Consider the following 15,474-nt stretch of genomic DNA (forward strand, 5'->3'; position numbering starts at 1 on the left):
AAAAAATGATGCAACAAAATACATACAGAAGACAAAAACAAATCAGTAAACAAACAAGCAAATACTTCAAGCAAATAAAAAGAGAGGGTCAGCCCTGGCCAGGTGGCTCAGCTCACTGGAGTGTCGTCCCATACCCCAAAAGCTTGTGGGTTCCATCCCCATACAGGAGGCAACCAGTCAACATTCTCTCATATTTCTCTCTTCCCTCTCTCTAAAATCAGTAAGTATATCCTCAGGTGAGCATTTAAAAGAGAGAGAGAGAATATAGACTGAGGCTATATTTGATTCTGAGCATATCAGAATTTATTATATAATTAGGGATTTCATTACAGTTTATACAACCACTAAAAAAGCCATGTGACTCATGATTAATAGTTAGAGTATTGCCTAAGGATCTATATTAAAACTAAGATAGTGTTCTCAGTGATTATTAAGTAATTTGGAAGCATTTGCAAAGCACAAATAACTTGACACCTCACTGAACTGTTTTGCTTGGAAAGGCTCTAGGTATCTCACATAGTTTTACAGGAAGTTATAATAAACATGATTTTTATAACAGCATTTTTCTGTACCTGCAGTGATAAATACAAATCCAGACTTTTTCAAAAACAAAACACACACACACAGAGGTTTTCCAAATTCTGTTTAAAATACTGGTGTATTTAGAAAAAATCAATTTTTAAAAAATAAAATTCAGGTCTGGATGCAAAAGTTACATTTAGAAAGAAAGAATGAGCTATTCCTTTTGTTTTGATTTTAATTAAGGAAGATTGAGAGAATATGAATGTGTTCAAATAAGGCTCTCTTCCATCTTGGTCAATTAAGAGATTAAGTCAAAAGTTGTCTTTGTTCCCCAAGTACTCTCAGCAACTTCTAAAAATACTCCCCCATCATCCTACAGATGGCTGGAATTTCCTTATCAGGACATAAAGTAGTTCTTTCCAAAATCATAATAGATAATAATAGATTTTAATAGAGAAAGAGAGAGACAGAAAGACATAAGAACGGTAAGAACATGGAGTAAAGAATGTCCAGGGTTAAGATGCCACCGAAGGAAGTAGGGAGGGAAAGTGGAGACACTGAAATCCATATAATAGTTTTATCAAAATGAGGAAATATTTCTGTTTTCATCATGAAGAAAGTCAGCAAGTTACCAACTGTGAAGGCAGGAGGAATAACAATATAATGACAGAATATAAAGGTTTGGAACACCAAACTCTGCAAACATTAAGATATCAGGAAGCTCAAATATGACGGGTGATCTGCAGACAGGGCGCTCACCCTGAAGTACAGAAGAACATGAAAGCAAGATCAAAGTACCTCCTGTTGGTAGGCCATGCTCGATGTAGGATAGGCAGGAACATTGCTGTGGTTAAACCAAGGCAAACCCTGACAACAATGAATTTTAGGGAGACCAGGCCCTGGCTAGTGTTCTGAATGAATGCTACCAAGAAGAGCAGGGAGAAGGTTCTGGGGAGGGCAAAAAACTAGGATCTGAGAGAAGAGTAGTTTTAAAAATTGCATCCATTTAATAAAGTAAACTATATACCAGACACTATAGTATGCCAAACACTTTATATACATTATTTGTAATTCTTCAACAGTCCCTGAGAAGTAAATGATATTATCTGTCATTTTCAGTTAAATAAACCAAGGATCAGAGAACTGCATCACAGAGTCCTTCCTCTATAAAGCAAGGGGAAAGTTGCTGGAAGGACTTAGTGAGGCAACACGTGTAAAAGCACCAAGCAAATACTAGGGGCCCAAAAAATGTACCTCTCCCAGAGAACCATACAGCAGTAAAAAATTGCACCTACACATAGTCACATAGAATAGCATAAAAATTAACCATCAAAAATGTTAAGTACAAAAATTATATATAGAACTACAATTTACAGAAATCATTATGACAATAGCATGCAGGAAAGGTTAAAGGTAGGGTCAGCCTGGACAGAAAGACCATTTAAGAAAGTTTTACTACACTTTATGTGAAAAAAAAAAAGACAGGGCTTATTCCTAAATTAAGGTAGCACTGGTAAGGACAGAGAGTGGGAACTGAGGAATTAGGAGGTAAAGCTTGAGCAGACTAGATTGTCAAACAAAAACAGGACAAAGAGAGAGGAAAAACTCAAGCTGGCCATGAGGGACAAGTATAGAGGGCCATTCCCAGGGACAAGTTGCCCAGGAAGTCGAACCATGGAAGGAGGCTTAGCAGATGAGACCTGTTTGGATGCACTGAGTATTAAGAACCATGTGACATCCAGGTGAGGACGAAGACCAAGAGAAAGACCCAGGAGGTTAGGAATGCCACTGTGTCTGGTTAGAATGGAAATTAAGGAGGTAGATGAGATGGCCAGGGAGCCATGCAGAAAAGGGCCCTAAGCTTAAATCATAGAAGATGAAAAGGGTTTTCAGAAGAGCCTGGCAAGGAGTGGCTAGGTATAAGCAAAATCAGAAGCTGACAGTGGACAGAGTTCTGGAGTGGAGGGAGTATAAAATAAGAACTACTATGCATTTGGCTTTGGTAGAGGTCACTTCTACTGATGCAGTTTAAGGCAATGGTGGGAGCAGAGGCCAGGTTGCAGGAGGAAAAGGTTAGAAAAATCAAGAAAAGAGAAAATACTGCCCTGGCTGGTGTGGCTCAATGGATTGAGTGCTGGCCTGCAAACCAAAGGGTCACCAGTTCAATTCTCAGTCAGGGAACATGCCTGGGTTGTGGGCCAGGTACACACTGGGCGGGGGGCGGGGGGTGGCGGGCACAGCAGAGGCAACAATATACTAACATTTCTCTCCCCCCCTTCCCCACTCTCTAAAAAAATAAATTAAATATTTTAAGAAAAGAGAAAATACAATCTAAAATTTCAAGAAGCTAGACTGGAATAAGGAGATAAGTTAGAGGGGAAAATGCAGAATAAAGGGGCAGTATTTTTTCTTAAAGATGGAACAGACTTAAGCATGTTTGCATGTAATGGGAAAGGCTCAGAAGAGAAGCACAATTAACTTACAAGCAGGACCTGAAGTAACTGAGGGACTGAGGTCTCTGGAAAAGCAGCAATGGGAATGATCCATAGCACTACTTCCAGTGTAACAGGGAAGAAGGTGAGAGTAGGTGCTATTAGTGAGGTTTGAGGAGAAAGTGGAAGAGGGTCTCACCTTATCCATCAAAGGAGTGACAGGAGTGAATAACTGCCTTCTGCTGAGAGTGGAAGACAACAGCTAAGAGAACTGCCCTCTTAGCAAACAGGGAACACACAGTCTGGCAATCCAGAAGGACAGCTGGGCACTGCCCAGCTTGGTGGAAACTATGGGTTTCCAGGGCCACCAATTGCAAGGCTTTATGGTCTTCTCCAGCAGTGTTTGGCAGCCTCAGTACAGAAGTTTAAAGGCAAACATGGCTCATCCAGAGCCAAAGTTAAGGCAGGTATATATTAGAAAAAGACAACACGGGAACAAAGGAGTTGAAGATCCTGGCAAGAGAATGGCTGAAATGAGGGAGCCAGTGGGCCTAGACAGACTACAGACAGATGTGAAGTCAGAAGGGAGAAAAAGAATTCAAAAACTACAAGTCTTAATTATAAGAAAAACTAACTGGTCCCATGAAATGACAGTGGACAAGATGATGAATTTTTAAGTTCAACATTGCAAGTGGGCTCATAAAACAGATGGAATGGATTGAAAAGGAAATTCAGGTCCCTGGGTGGAGGCACTCAAGGCACTAGGGAGTCAGGTGGACTGTTACATGGGCAAAGGGAAGTCCAAAAATGAGAACAGGAGTGGGGACAAGAGACAGATCACAGGGAAGAGGGGAAGCACAAAAAAGGCAGTGGTGTGGAGACACACATACACACACACACAAAGTAGCAAGAATGAAAACAGCAGGGATGAGATGGCATAAACCTCAATGGAGGGAGGGCTGAGTGTGACCATCGAAGGGAAATCAGAGCCTGCAAGAAGCTGTAACGATGCTAGGCCTGCTGACCTTAGAGGATGGAGAGGTGTGTCTGGTAGAGGGGACAGTGGGCTCTCAGGAAGCAGAAGCCAAGCAGCTGGGTGGGAGGAGCAGGTATGCATTCTGGCTGGAGACAAAAAGGGACCGATATATTGAGCTGTTGAGGGTGTTGCATTTTTTTTTTACCACAGGGGAATGCCAGGAGGAAGACATCCCATGAGAAGTCACTCAAACCAAGGGCAGGGCCAGACCGGGACCACCAATGGAAGGGGGCAGTATTTGTGGGTGCACAGAACAGGGGTACCCAAAGACATCCACGTCCTGATCCCAGAGCCTGTGAATATTCTCTCTCACATGACAAAGGTCCACGTGCTGATGCCTAAGCCTGTGAATATTGTATCTCATGGTGAGAAGTCAACATCCTAAGCCATGAGCCTGTGAGTACTGTATCTCCAACAGCAAAGACAATTTTGCAGATGTGATTAAGTGAAAAATCTTGAGATGGGAGATTACCCTGGAATATCCAGGTGTATCCAATGTCACCACAAGAGTCCTTATAAGAGGGAGGCAGAAGGATCAGAAACAGAGATGTGACAATAAAAACTGAGATTGAAGGGATGTGGAGCGACAGGCCAAAGAAGGCAGATGGCCCCTAGCAGCTAGACACAATGAGGAAAGCTTCTTCCCTACAGCTGGCAGAAGGAATGTAGCCTTGCTGACCCATTTTCGACTTCTCACTTTCTGAACTTTAATAATAGGTTTGTGCGGCTTTAGGCCACTAAGTTTGTGGTAATTTGTTATAGCAGCAAATGGAAATTAATGTAACACTTCATCTATATGGAATCCAGATTAAAACTATATTACTAAACCATAAAAGATATATGAAGAAATCCAAGAAAGTTTCAACTTTCCTCATGATAACTTTTATTTTGTTCTGAAATACCAAATTATTTTTTAAAAATAGAAGTGTCCCTGCTTTGCAGAGGCCTAAACACATGTTTAGCATATCTACTCTGCAACCCAGCACTGGCTGGGTACAGAGGAACACCCGCCAGGGACAAAAAGCAGGGCTTTCTGGGCCAGTGACTAAGGACAACAGGGATGTGAGGCTGCAGGGACTTGCTGTCACCAGAACAGTTTCAAGCTAGGGCAAGCTGTGCTCCCTCTGTCAGAGGCCTGACAACACCGCAGATGTGATTCATCCCAGAGTGTTGGGACTGGTACAGGTGAAGGTCTGGGTCTGCGAACTTCCAGGTGACACTAGGGGTGAGCATCTGGTCCTCATGAGACTCCTCTACGGTTCTCTATTCTCCTGCAGATGTAAGTTAGGCAGATGGTGGCTGCCTGGCAAGTCCATTTCACTGTGCCAGAAAAGGTAGGCTGGGACGGGTACATCAGGTACAGGAAAGGGGTGGATATTAAGGGGGACATGGAACCCTGAGGTTTAGAGAGCAAGAGGAGACACAGAGGCCTTCGAACATGGATAAATTGAAACGTCAAGTGGAGGCAATGGCAAGTGAGAACCAGTGCATGGATGGTCCCAACAGGCAGAAGCAGCTCTGTGTTGATGCCCATCTGGAGATGGAGCTAGACCCAGGCCTTTGGGTCCAGGCTGCCATATTTGGACTTGATGTCATGGGCAACAGGGTGAAAAGAATGCCTTAGGAAATTACATGGTATGGTCAGATGATGGGCAGGGAGAGATAAGAAAACACTTTAATATCAACCTCAAAATAAAAGAAAAATTATTTCAAAGTTTAAACCAAATCGAGATAGGCACATTTCACTGGTAATGAAAAGAAAATGTTTTTAAATTTTCTATCAACAAAAGGTATATCCTTGTATATTCATTATCCCAGATGGTAATAAATAGTACTATAAATAAAAGTACTCTCCTAAAAAAATACACACATTTTCTTGACAGAAGAGGTATCTGATTTACATGCTGAAATTGATCATGTGGGCATGTGTGTGTCTGAGTGTCATCTTCTAAAACTTCAATATTAGTGTGGAAAGTATAAATAAAAGTAAAGCAATATTTTAATGTCTTTTGATAGTTTTCCATTTGGGATATGCAAACTTTTTTAAGTGTTATTTTCAACATTTTGGTGTCCAAAGATGAAGAGTTCCATCTCAGCTGGCTGACCTGAACACCATATTATACTATTTACACAATGAAAATGAACATTAATAGTTAAGAGCACAATGTCAGTACAAAACTGAGTTCAGCCTGATGCTGCATGGAAGGCTGGCATCTGCTTTTGGATTCCACTGAAACCTATTTTCAATTATAAACCATGTTTACTTCATCTTAGAATAAAAATGTTGAGTTAGATTAACACTGCACTTGAACACAAGCATCTTCTTAGATCATCAGGATAAATAGACCTAATAATCGGTGCCTTCATTCTTCTCATTCGGGGTGGAGTGAGGTCCTCTCAGCATGGAATACCTAATAAACTCAATCATTAAGTGTCCATTCCAATATTAACATTCTATCTCATATTGTTATCATGCTTTATAGGCATGTCTCATACCCGAACACAGATGGTAAGATTTTGAGAAACCATGTCATAAATGCCTTAGTGTTTTAGTCTAGGGCTTACATGATGCTTTACACACAGAGAGCCTTAACAAACAGGAATAGCTGGACTGTTAAATTATGAGTAAAGAGAAAGGCACCCCAACATATCTGACATTCCTGCTTTCTCATGTACTAACAGTCACCTTCAGAGCTGGCAGAGTTCAAAGGCATGATTAAGTCATATTTTAAGTAAAATTATTAGCCAAGGAATCATAAAAGACCACATCCCCTACTCACCACTCATCTCCACTCAATGAGCAGTCTCACAGAGAACCAACTCCTGTCCAGAGAGAACCTATTCCTATCTACATGTTCCAAGACTGTCCTCTCACTTAGCACTTTTCAGCACTCTTGTGAGAGCTCTATAAAACCTAGAGAGAAAAGTTTTATGACCCACAGCTAATTAATACAGAGCACCCAATATTGCCATAAATACTTATTTTGGGAACAGATATTCAACATTTGCCCTATGTTGGTTTTTTAGATAACATCTAATCACAAGAAATACTCTGGGGGAGAAATTCTCTCTTCTGCAGGTATTCTTATACTAGTTGATGAACCTTGAAGGACTTAAAAGGAGAAAATCTGAAAAATAATATTAACACACTGACTGGCTGAGAAGAGAGGGAGAATGCAGGAGCTAGTCAGAGAATCTAACACTTTGTTGACATCAGGCAACTTGTCTTGCTCTGGAGATTAAAACAAACTTCACCCCCAACACCCAAATGCCAGATTCAGTCCTTGTTGGAGGAAAGAGATGATCTGTGTCCTAGGATCCTGATCTGAGGACATAGCACAGGCCTAATTCCTGAGACACTAGATCATTCATGATCAATTTTGTTTCATTAAGTTCTAACTAAAGTAACTGACTGTTCCTACATGGCTTCTGGCTGCCTTGAGACCCTGAACAGTGTGTGATTCCACCCAAACCTGGCCTGTGTCTTCTGGGTGAACTTAGCATCTTAGGCCCTGGCTGAGCTACATCTACCTTCAGAGGTCACGGCACCTGACGAGCTTTGGCCAGCTCCTGGTCCAGCCTGCTCTACCCTCCAGATCAGCAGTGACTGCTGCAGCAAGGGCCTGGGATGGGCTCAGGGAGAGGGGGAAAGGGTGGCCACAAGTTACACTGCACAGTTCCAGTCACTGCAAACACCCTGTGGGGACCCTCAGAGGTTTCACAGAAGTCATTCAACATTCACTATGTGAGCTCACTGAACAGAGTAGACACTGGGGAAACATGACAGAAAAGAAAGAAGAGATCACTTACCTCTGGAACTCTCATACTTTTGATGGAAAAAACATACCTAAGTCTTATCAAGTGACAGCAAGGTGGAGTAGCAGGGACCTGACTCAAGCAGAAACTGCACAGCTCTTAAAACCATCTACCACAATGGACCTCTATGCTACTTACAGAAGCCCTGAGTAGGTTCTGAAGCTAGAGATTTCCAGGCTCCACCCCTGAGGTTCCTATGTAGTAGGTCTCAGAAATATCCACACATCTGTGTTTTCCAAAGTTCTACACAAATATCTGATGTGAAGAATGGGTTGAGAACAAATAAGAGAATACTCAGTATTTCTTAAATGTGGGGTGCCAGCAATTGGTTTCTCTTTCCCTGTTTGTGCCCCCGCTTCTCCCTATTCTATTGCCATATCCAGGATTATAATTATTAGCTCTTTTACATAATAAAAAGTACTAGAGTAACTCAACACATATAATGAAAAGTAAAGCAGATGAAAGTTTCAGCTAGTTAAAATGCAATATAATGATGCACATATGACAGGATTTTTAAATAAAAATTGGCCCTGACGTACTGAAAACACAAACTGAGAAGAACAGGGCAATGGAGGTTTGATGTCTGAGTGAAGATGATCCCCTGAGGCTGCAAGCCCATGGTGTCAGTAGTCGGTTGGCCAAGCAAGTTCACATAGGCTGCTCTGGGCATCTTTACAGTCAGGTAAGACATGCTTTAGGGGTCTCACCATCTCCTCTAACTTGCTGCCTGGCACACCGCCTCCATGCAACATATCAAAACAGATCACTCATGCGTGATCCTTGGGTGGACATATGCAAGTAGTATCAGCTAATAAAAAGAAAGACTAACAGTTTTTGAGTGTTTACCTTGTACATGTTACATCCTATGTCCTTTACATGTACAAATTCTTTAATCTTCCAACAACCCAAGAAGGTAGGTATGGTACTTTCCCTATTGTATGGACAAGGAAACTGAGGAACAGAGATACTGAGACTGAATGACGTGCCAAAAGACATGGAACAAGTAGGTAAGGGCACTGGATTTCAAACCCAGAAGTCCAGCTCTGGAGCACACACTCTGAAACATTAAGACTTTGATTAGCTTTGTTTTGTCATTTTCCAGCAACTACAAATCAAATAAGTTGGTGCACTCTGCTGTAGGCAAACAATGTAATACTAATTAATTCTCCTAAGTATTGACTCATTGCAAAAATATAAGGCCATCAGTAGATCACCTGAGAAAACAGTTCAATGGGTGCTGCATTGGCATTCTGTTCTTTCAAGTACTGGTCCCAAGACCACATGTCCTGTGTAGTCGCTGAAGGGACTGGGGGAAAAAAAACACACACGCACACAATGAGTTTTCTTCAAACAATTAATGACAGAAAAATAATAAAATTTAATTGTAGATAAGCCTAAGGAACAGGCAAATTAAATTGGTAATCAGAAGACCCAGCAACCAATAAAAGCCTTCTCTCCTACTCTGTGAACATTGAGTAAAATCACCTAACTACTCCACATTCAGCTTGTCCTATTTTAGAACAGGGTTGTGAATATACTCCACCCCCAAGAAGGCTGTTGGTGAACATCTAAGAGGTACCCTCTTTCTCCTTTCACAGAAGTAAAATTATCTTCTAGATGATTACTCCTAATCTAGGAGTAATCTAGAAGATCAATTACATCTAGAAGATGATTAGGTTCATTTTAAGGTGAATGACTTGAAATTTTTTTTTCAATCTCCTTTCACTTTTCCTCCTTTTGGTATGAATGTCAATTAGTACAACTTGTCAGAAGGCAATGTGGAATATATGTCAAAAGCCTTAAAAAATATTCATATACCTGGAACCAGCAATTCTTCCAGAAATTTGTCTTAATACAATTCCTGGAATTCTTTATAATAATGAAACACTGGAAACAAACTAAAGATCCACTAAGAGAGGGTTAATTGAATTTATTGAATAGAAATGTTGTTTTAATAACTGACCATGGAATTACATTTTAGTGTATTGTTTAAAGACAGAGGAAGGCTATATTAACAGTACACAACTAAGTGAATAAAAGCAGTTTAGAAAATAAAATGGTCTTTTTTGGTAAAATATGTAATGGAAATTAAAAGACTAAAATTCTATAAATCAAAACCTTAAATTAAGCCATCTTTAGGTGCCAGGATTATAAAAAATTTTACCAATATTCTTTGTACTTTGGTTTTCTGCTTTTCAAATTTTCTAGATAAATACCTAAACTTTGTAATTCAGAAAAATATCATCTTTAAATAAGAAAAATCTGGCAAAAATAATAATTGTTTTAAATGTAGATTCTATACATTAGTAATTCCTCCCCTAGGGTTATTACATGCTAAGAAAGTAGTTGTGATAAAACTTAATGGTAAAAATATATATGACATTATTGCAGCAAAAATGGAAAATAAAATTAATATGGGAGAAAGGTTAAATAAATTATAGTAAATATATATGCATATGATTATGAAGTTATCAAAACCTGTATTTTTAAATAAAATATCTTCAGAATTTTCTGGGATAAGTAAAAATTGAGATAAGGACACAAAACAGTATATATAATATGATCTTAAATTTTAAAATACAAATTATATGTATTAAAACATTCACTTACTCAACATACTTATAAGGCACCTTCTTTGTGCAAAGTATGCCTATATGTGTGTCCACACAGGCAAACGCAAGGTGCATAGAAAAGCAACTGGAGCCCTGGCTGGGTAGCTCAGTTGGTCAGAGTGCTGTCCTAATACACCAAGGCTGCGGGTTCAATTCTCAGTCAGAACACATAAAACAATCAACCAATGAATGCATAAATAAGTGGAACAATAAACTGATCTCTCTCTCCCTCTGTCTCTTTCTCTCTCTCAAATCAATAAATAAAAATAAAACAAAAGCAATTGGAAAGAAATAGCAAAATATTTAACAGTGGCTACACATGGGTGCTGAGATTACTGTAAATATTCTTTCCTCATTCATTATTTTGTATAGTTGTAGAATTCTCTATAAGGATTATTAATTAACTACCTCCTTCACACACCGTCACACACTCACACACATACACATATCCTTGGAGAAGACTGATCAAATTTTTTAACATTTATCTTTCTGCAAAATGTTCTTGAAGAAGGTACAGATGGTAAGACATCAGAACTGCCTTAACACTGGTGCTGACAGGTGGTAAGATACACTTCTAAGTCAAACATTTGAAATCTCTCAAGACAATAAAGCAAAATGAAGGACTAACAAATATAAAAATCCACCAACTTGTGCAGGAAAAGTTCATGTAGACTTTTAATCATTTAAAAATCATTTTCTGACCTCCTCTTAATTTGCCAAAAGGTATGCTGTCTAATGGAATAAAAATATAACCCAGTCCCTAGTCTATTAGACAAAAAGTAAATAATAATATACATCATTTTTCCTTAAATGTACATTTTAAAATGTACATTTTAATATACAAAAAAGAGAATATGTTATGGTCAGGTAATAGAGAAAAAATAATATCAACTCATAATTTTAAAATAGACACAACAAACTATGTACATTAACCTAACATTTATTACTATATATCAGTCACAACACACTAACATATTATTGCTAAGCAGTACACTTACTAAAGCATGATAATTTTTAAAGCATTGTAATTATCAAGCAAGGCTAACAAAATTGTCATGGGTGGATTTTTCTTGCTTTGACTTTCATCAGAGCTCAGTCTGTTGGCCCATTATATCACTTAAATATTTGCTGCTATTTCTACCACAACATGAGATATTTTACTTCCTAAAAAGAGAAAGCAATTTGATAAACCCTGAAGATGATCTGGTAAGATTATTCAACATCCCTATTTTTACATAAATGTTTTACTACATTATAATTATATGCTTTACAAAAACATAACAGCAGCACTGGCTCTAAAGTGAATATAGATATCTCATTTTCTACAACAGCTGCAGAAAAAAATTGTATATAATTTCTCAATTTAATATTTTCAATTGTCATATATTATCATTTCACCAGAAGTAAATCATATCTAAGAACTTTTATGATCCACAACGATGCAGTGAGCCTTTTAAAATTTATCTGGAAAAGGAAACATATCAAACAATAACAACTTTCAATGAATTAAATATTTCTGCAGAGCAAGAGAACTACTCAGCAGTTCAGCGCCTGTGAATGAGATGAGGGAACACAAGCCGGCCCTGCACCTAGAGCCAGAAGACAGCCCTTCCGCTGTCACTGACACAGAAGTGTTCTGTCCCCTTTCGTCTCTTTTCAGCTTGTTTCATTCTTTTTCACAAGGATTACATTAGCTGAAATGAACCAGTTTGGTTGTTCAGAATTAGAATGTAAGATCCTAAAAAGAAGAGATTCGGGTCGCGCTCATCATTGTGTCCCTGGAGCTATCTATAATCATCTCTGGCCATGAGTATATGTTTAATGAGTTGCAGGGAAGGCCAGCAGGCATAGTACTTTTGACTTTAAAAATGAATTCAAAGATATTTATTTTGCCCACCTCATTTCTCAATTTCCTAGATGGAAGAAACCAATTATGAGAGAGCACTGCTTCAGGTACCAAATTTACTTGATTTTTTATGCAGTTCTCTCAGACATGCTACAGACATGACCTTTGTTTCACAGAATAGGTTTGTTAATCCTAAATTTCTTCTGTTTTCACTACACACACTGGCTATAATAGTGCTCCAATTATTACTCTACTGTCAAACACTAATATTAAAATGTATTCGATTGTATAATATCCATCACTTAATATACACCTATTATATGCCAGGTACCGAAGTAGGTGGTTGGGATGTGTTTCTGTGTCTGTGTCTGTGTGCACACACACACATATATGTGCAATGTGTATGTTCCATTTATTCTTTACAACACTGTATTTATAACCTTGCTTTATAACTTTAAGAAACTGAGGCTTACAGAGGTCATGCATCTAGAAAAGTCTGGACTTAAACATTTCTAGCCCATGTACGCCTGCTATATAACACTGCTTCACTTTAGCATACATAGCCAAGATGTAACAGAAATATATATTAAATCAGGAACTTTTTACACTTAAAAGCATCAAAAATTAAGTCTGCAGGGAAATTAACAAGCTCACTCACTGATGAGTGAAACTTTTGAAAGTTTTTGACTAAAACTTTTGGAAGTTACATCAATAATGCATATTTATAGCCAGAAATTACATGTTAATACTGATTGATTCATTCCAACTTTAACATTATATATTCTAGAAAAATGCAAAAGTAGCAAATGCTGCCTTTACAACAGCACAAAGTTTTGGAAAAAATCTAAATATACAACAACAGAGGTCAAATAAATTACGGTTATGAAGATCACACAATATGACTTTTGTATATAATAAGTGAAGCACAGTTAGAGTACAATTTATATGGACTCTAGTATAAGAAAGCAGATGTTTACATATGAATGAAAACCATTAAAAACAAAGAAATTAAAATATCTAGGTTAAGATGATGAGACTTGTCAAGCAATGCAAGACAAAAGCTGGCAGATTTGGCCCATCAGGAACCCAGCCCTTTTTTACATTCAGTTTATTATTTACAGACAGCAAAAGCAGCTAAAGGAGCCAGCTCCCTGTGTCCCTTACACAAAACGACACTGAGACAAAAGGGCCAGATACCATACTGTGGATGTTCAGCTACCCTGTTCCTGAGGAGTAGATTTCAAGCTGCATTATGCTGTTTCATAGCCTGCAATTTAGTCCTAAGAGGGCAGCGGGTCAGGAGTTGAAGCAAAATGCCTCAACCTCATCAGAAGCCCGGAGGCGATGAGAAACCACCTCAGGATGGCCTCCTAGGGGAGGTCTGTAGGCAAATGAAAAATGACCTGTAGCAGGTCCTCAGGAGACTCCCAAGTTCTTATGTTCCAGAAGGATCAAGGGCATTCTTGTCAAGACTCACATCACGGGCAGGTAAGCATTGTCTACCTAGTCTATCGGGAAAGGGATGTGCAACATTTCCAGGACACCACGATAGGGCCATTTCTCCTGCAAAAGTAGACGGATTTGGCATTTAAAAAATAGAAGTGCAACACCTTCCCATGTGGAAAAAGGCAGGGCCATCTCTTTCTTTGAGCAATATGAGGTAGGGTATGTGTGTTTCCTCTTCTCTAAAACCAAGAAAGAGACCCTTAACTGATCTGCAGGCCTGAGTGTCTGAGTTACTTAGCTTCAGCCAAATTTGCAGATCAGCAAAAAGTGCAACTTCTTTCACAAAAGGCAGCAATTTGTCTTTGATGAAATGACAAGATGATACATTTACACTTTACCACTCACTGAATTTTACTTTATTTTTCTACACATACCTTAAGATTTATTGGTCTATTCATCACCTTAGCAATAGCAAAGGCTAGAAATTGAAAGCAAAAGAACAGGGAAGAAAATGTGTCCAATACAGCTCAAGTAAAATGTCAAGAAAGCAAGATGGTAGAAGCCAAGTTCACTGACCAAAGCAACATTAGGAGATGATAACAAATCACTTCTAAGTGCTTAGCTTTTTGCTATGCTATTTACCACTACCAGAAGTTCATGTCACCATGGACATGACACATTTGTGCAGTAGGCTTTTGGAAAAAAACAAAACAAAACATGGCCATGAACCAGCATCCTCCATTGACCATAATTATTTGGTCACAACCTTGTCTACAACCCCAGGTATTGGCCTATTGGCCTACAGAAATTATCAACAAAGGGGGGTAGATGAGGAGAATGGCAATGGACCCAGCCAGAGCTGCCACCAGACCATTCACAGTAGAAGTCCACTATAGAAATAATGGACCAAGCTACAGGGTATGAAGAAAAAGAATTCAACCGTAGACTTGGCAGTGGAGTAGGGTCGATTACTGAGAAAAACAAATCTACCAGTGCGGCAAAGCAAAGAAGCTAAGCAAAACATAAGCCAAGGAAAGGCAGGTTCCATGTCTGGATGGCCTGAAGGCAGCACTGACAAGTTTTCTCAAGGGTGTGCATATATAGTATTACTTTATGAATGTATAGCCACACTACCCTGAGGCAGGCCATGCTTTTACAGAGAGCAGAACATACACAGAGATATAGCTCTTCAAAGTATTCCTTTTACAAAGCACTCACGATACCTAATGGGAGTGCACAGCAACATCCCCTCTGCAAAAGGAGCTCCGACTCTGAGTAGGACATATCCCAGACCATATACTCCTTAATCTTGAGGGATGTTTTGATTATGTAATTTATAATTATATCCTGCTTTATCATTTCAAATTCTGGAGTTCTGATTTACAGATTTTACCTAACTTAATTAAAAAAACCTTTACTTTGTATTTCAATTCTTTATATGAACACTCTTTCATCTGTGTGTACTAGCATTTTTGTTTTCAACCCTTCTTATAAAAATCTAAAACATAAAAAGCATAGCATGCTGTTTAATTATGTAAATAGATCTAGTTGTTTTCTAGTGCAATAATTTTTTCAAACCTTAACCTCATTTTTACTTACAAAGATATCCTATGAGGAACCCTCCCTGGTATTAGAAGCCCCAGAGTGGAAGTGCTCTGGCCACTTCACACTCTGCCCACTCAGCCACGATCTGTCCCCTCAGAGAGCACAGATTAAAAAATCACTGTAGACCAATGCCTCACTTTGGCAATAAGAACATCCAGT

The 15,474-nt window shown here is 38.9% G+C and overlaps 1 protein-coding gene across 1 annotated transcript in view; it reads right to left on the reverse strand.

The window, feature by feature from the left end:
• L3MBTL4 (L3MBTL histone methyl-lysine binding protein 4) overlaps nt 1-9,140 on the reverse strand; it is a 200,766-nt gene extending 191,626 nt beyond the window's left edge. Inside the window, exon 1 of the mRNA XM_028524588.2 lies at nt 9,021-9,140. Within this exon, the coding sequence (XP_028380389.2) occupies nt 9,021-9,089 (69 nt within the window). The 5' untranslated portion in view covers nt 9,090-9,140. The remainder of the gene's footprint in view (nt 1-9,020) is intronic.
• Nucleotides 9,141-15,474: the final 6,334 nt, after the last annotated feature.

The sequence above is a fragment of the Phyllostomus discolor genome, chromosome 9 (genome assembly GCF_004126475.2).
Source record: "Phyllostomus discolor isolate MPI-MPIP mPhyDis1 chromosome 9, mPhyDis1.pri.v3, whole genome shotgun sequence".
NCBI lineage: Eukaryota > Metazoa > Chordata > Mammalia > Chiroptera > Phyllostomidae > Phyllostomus > Phyllostomus discolor.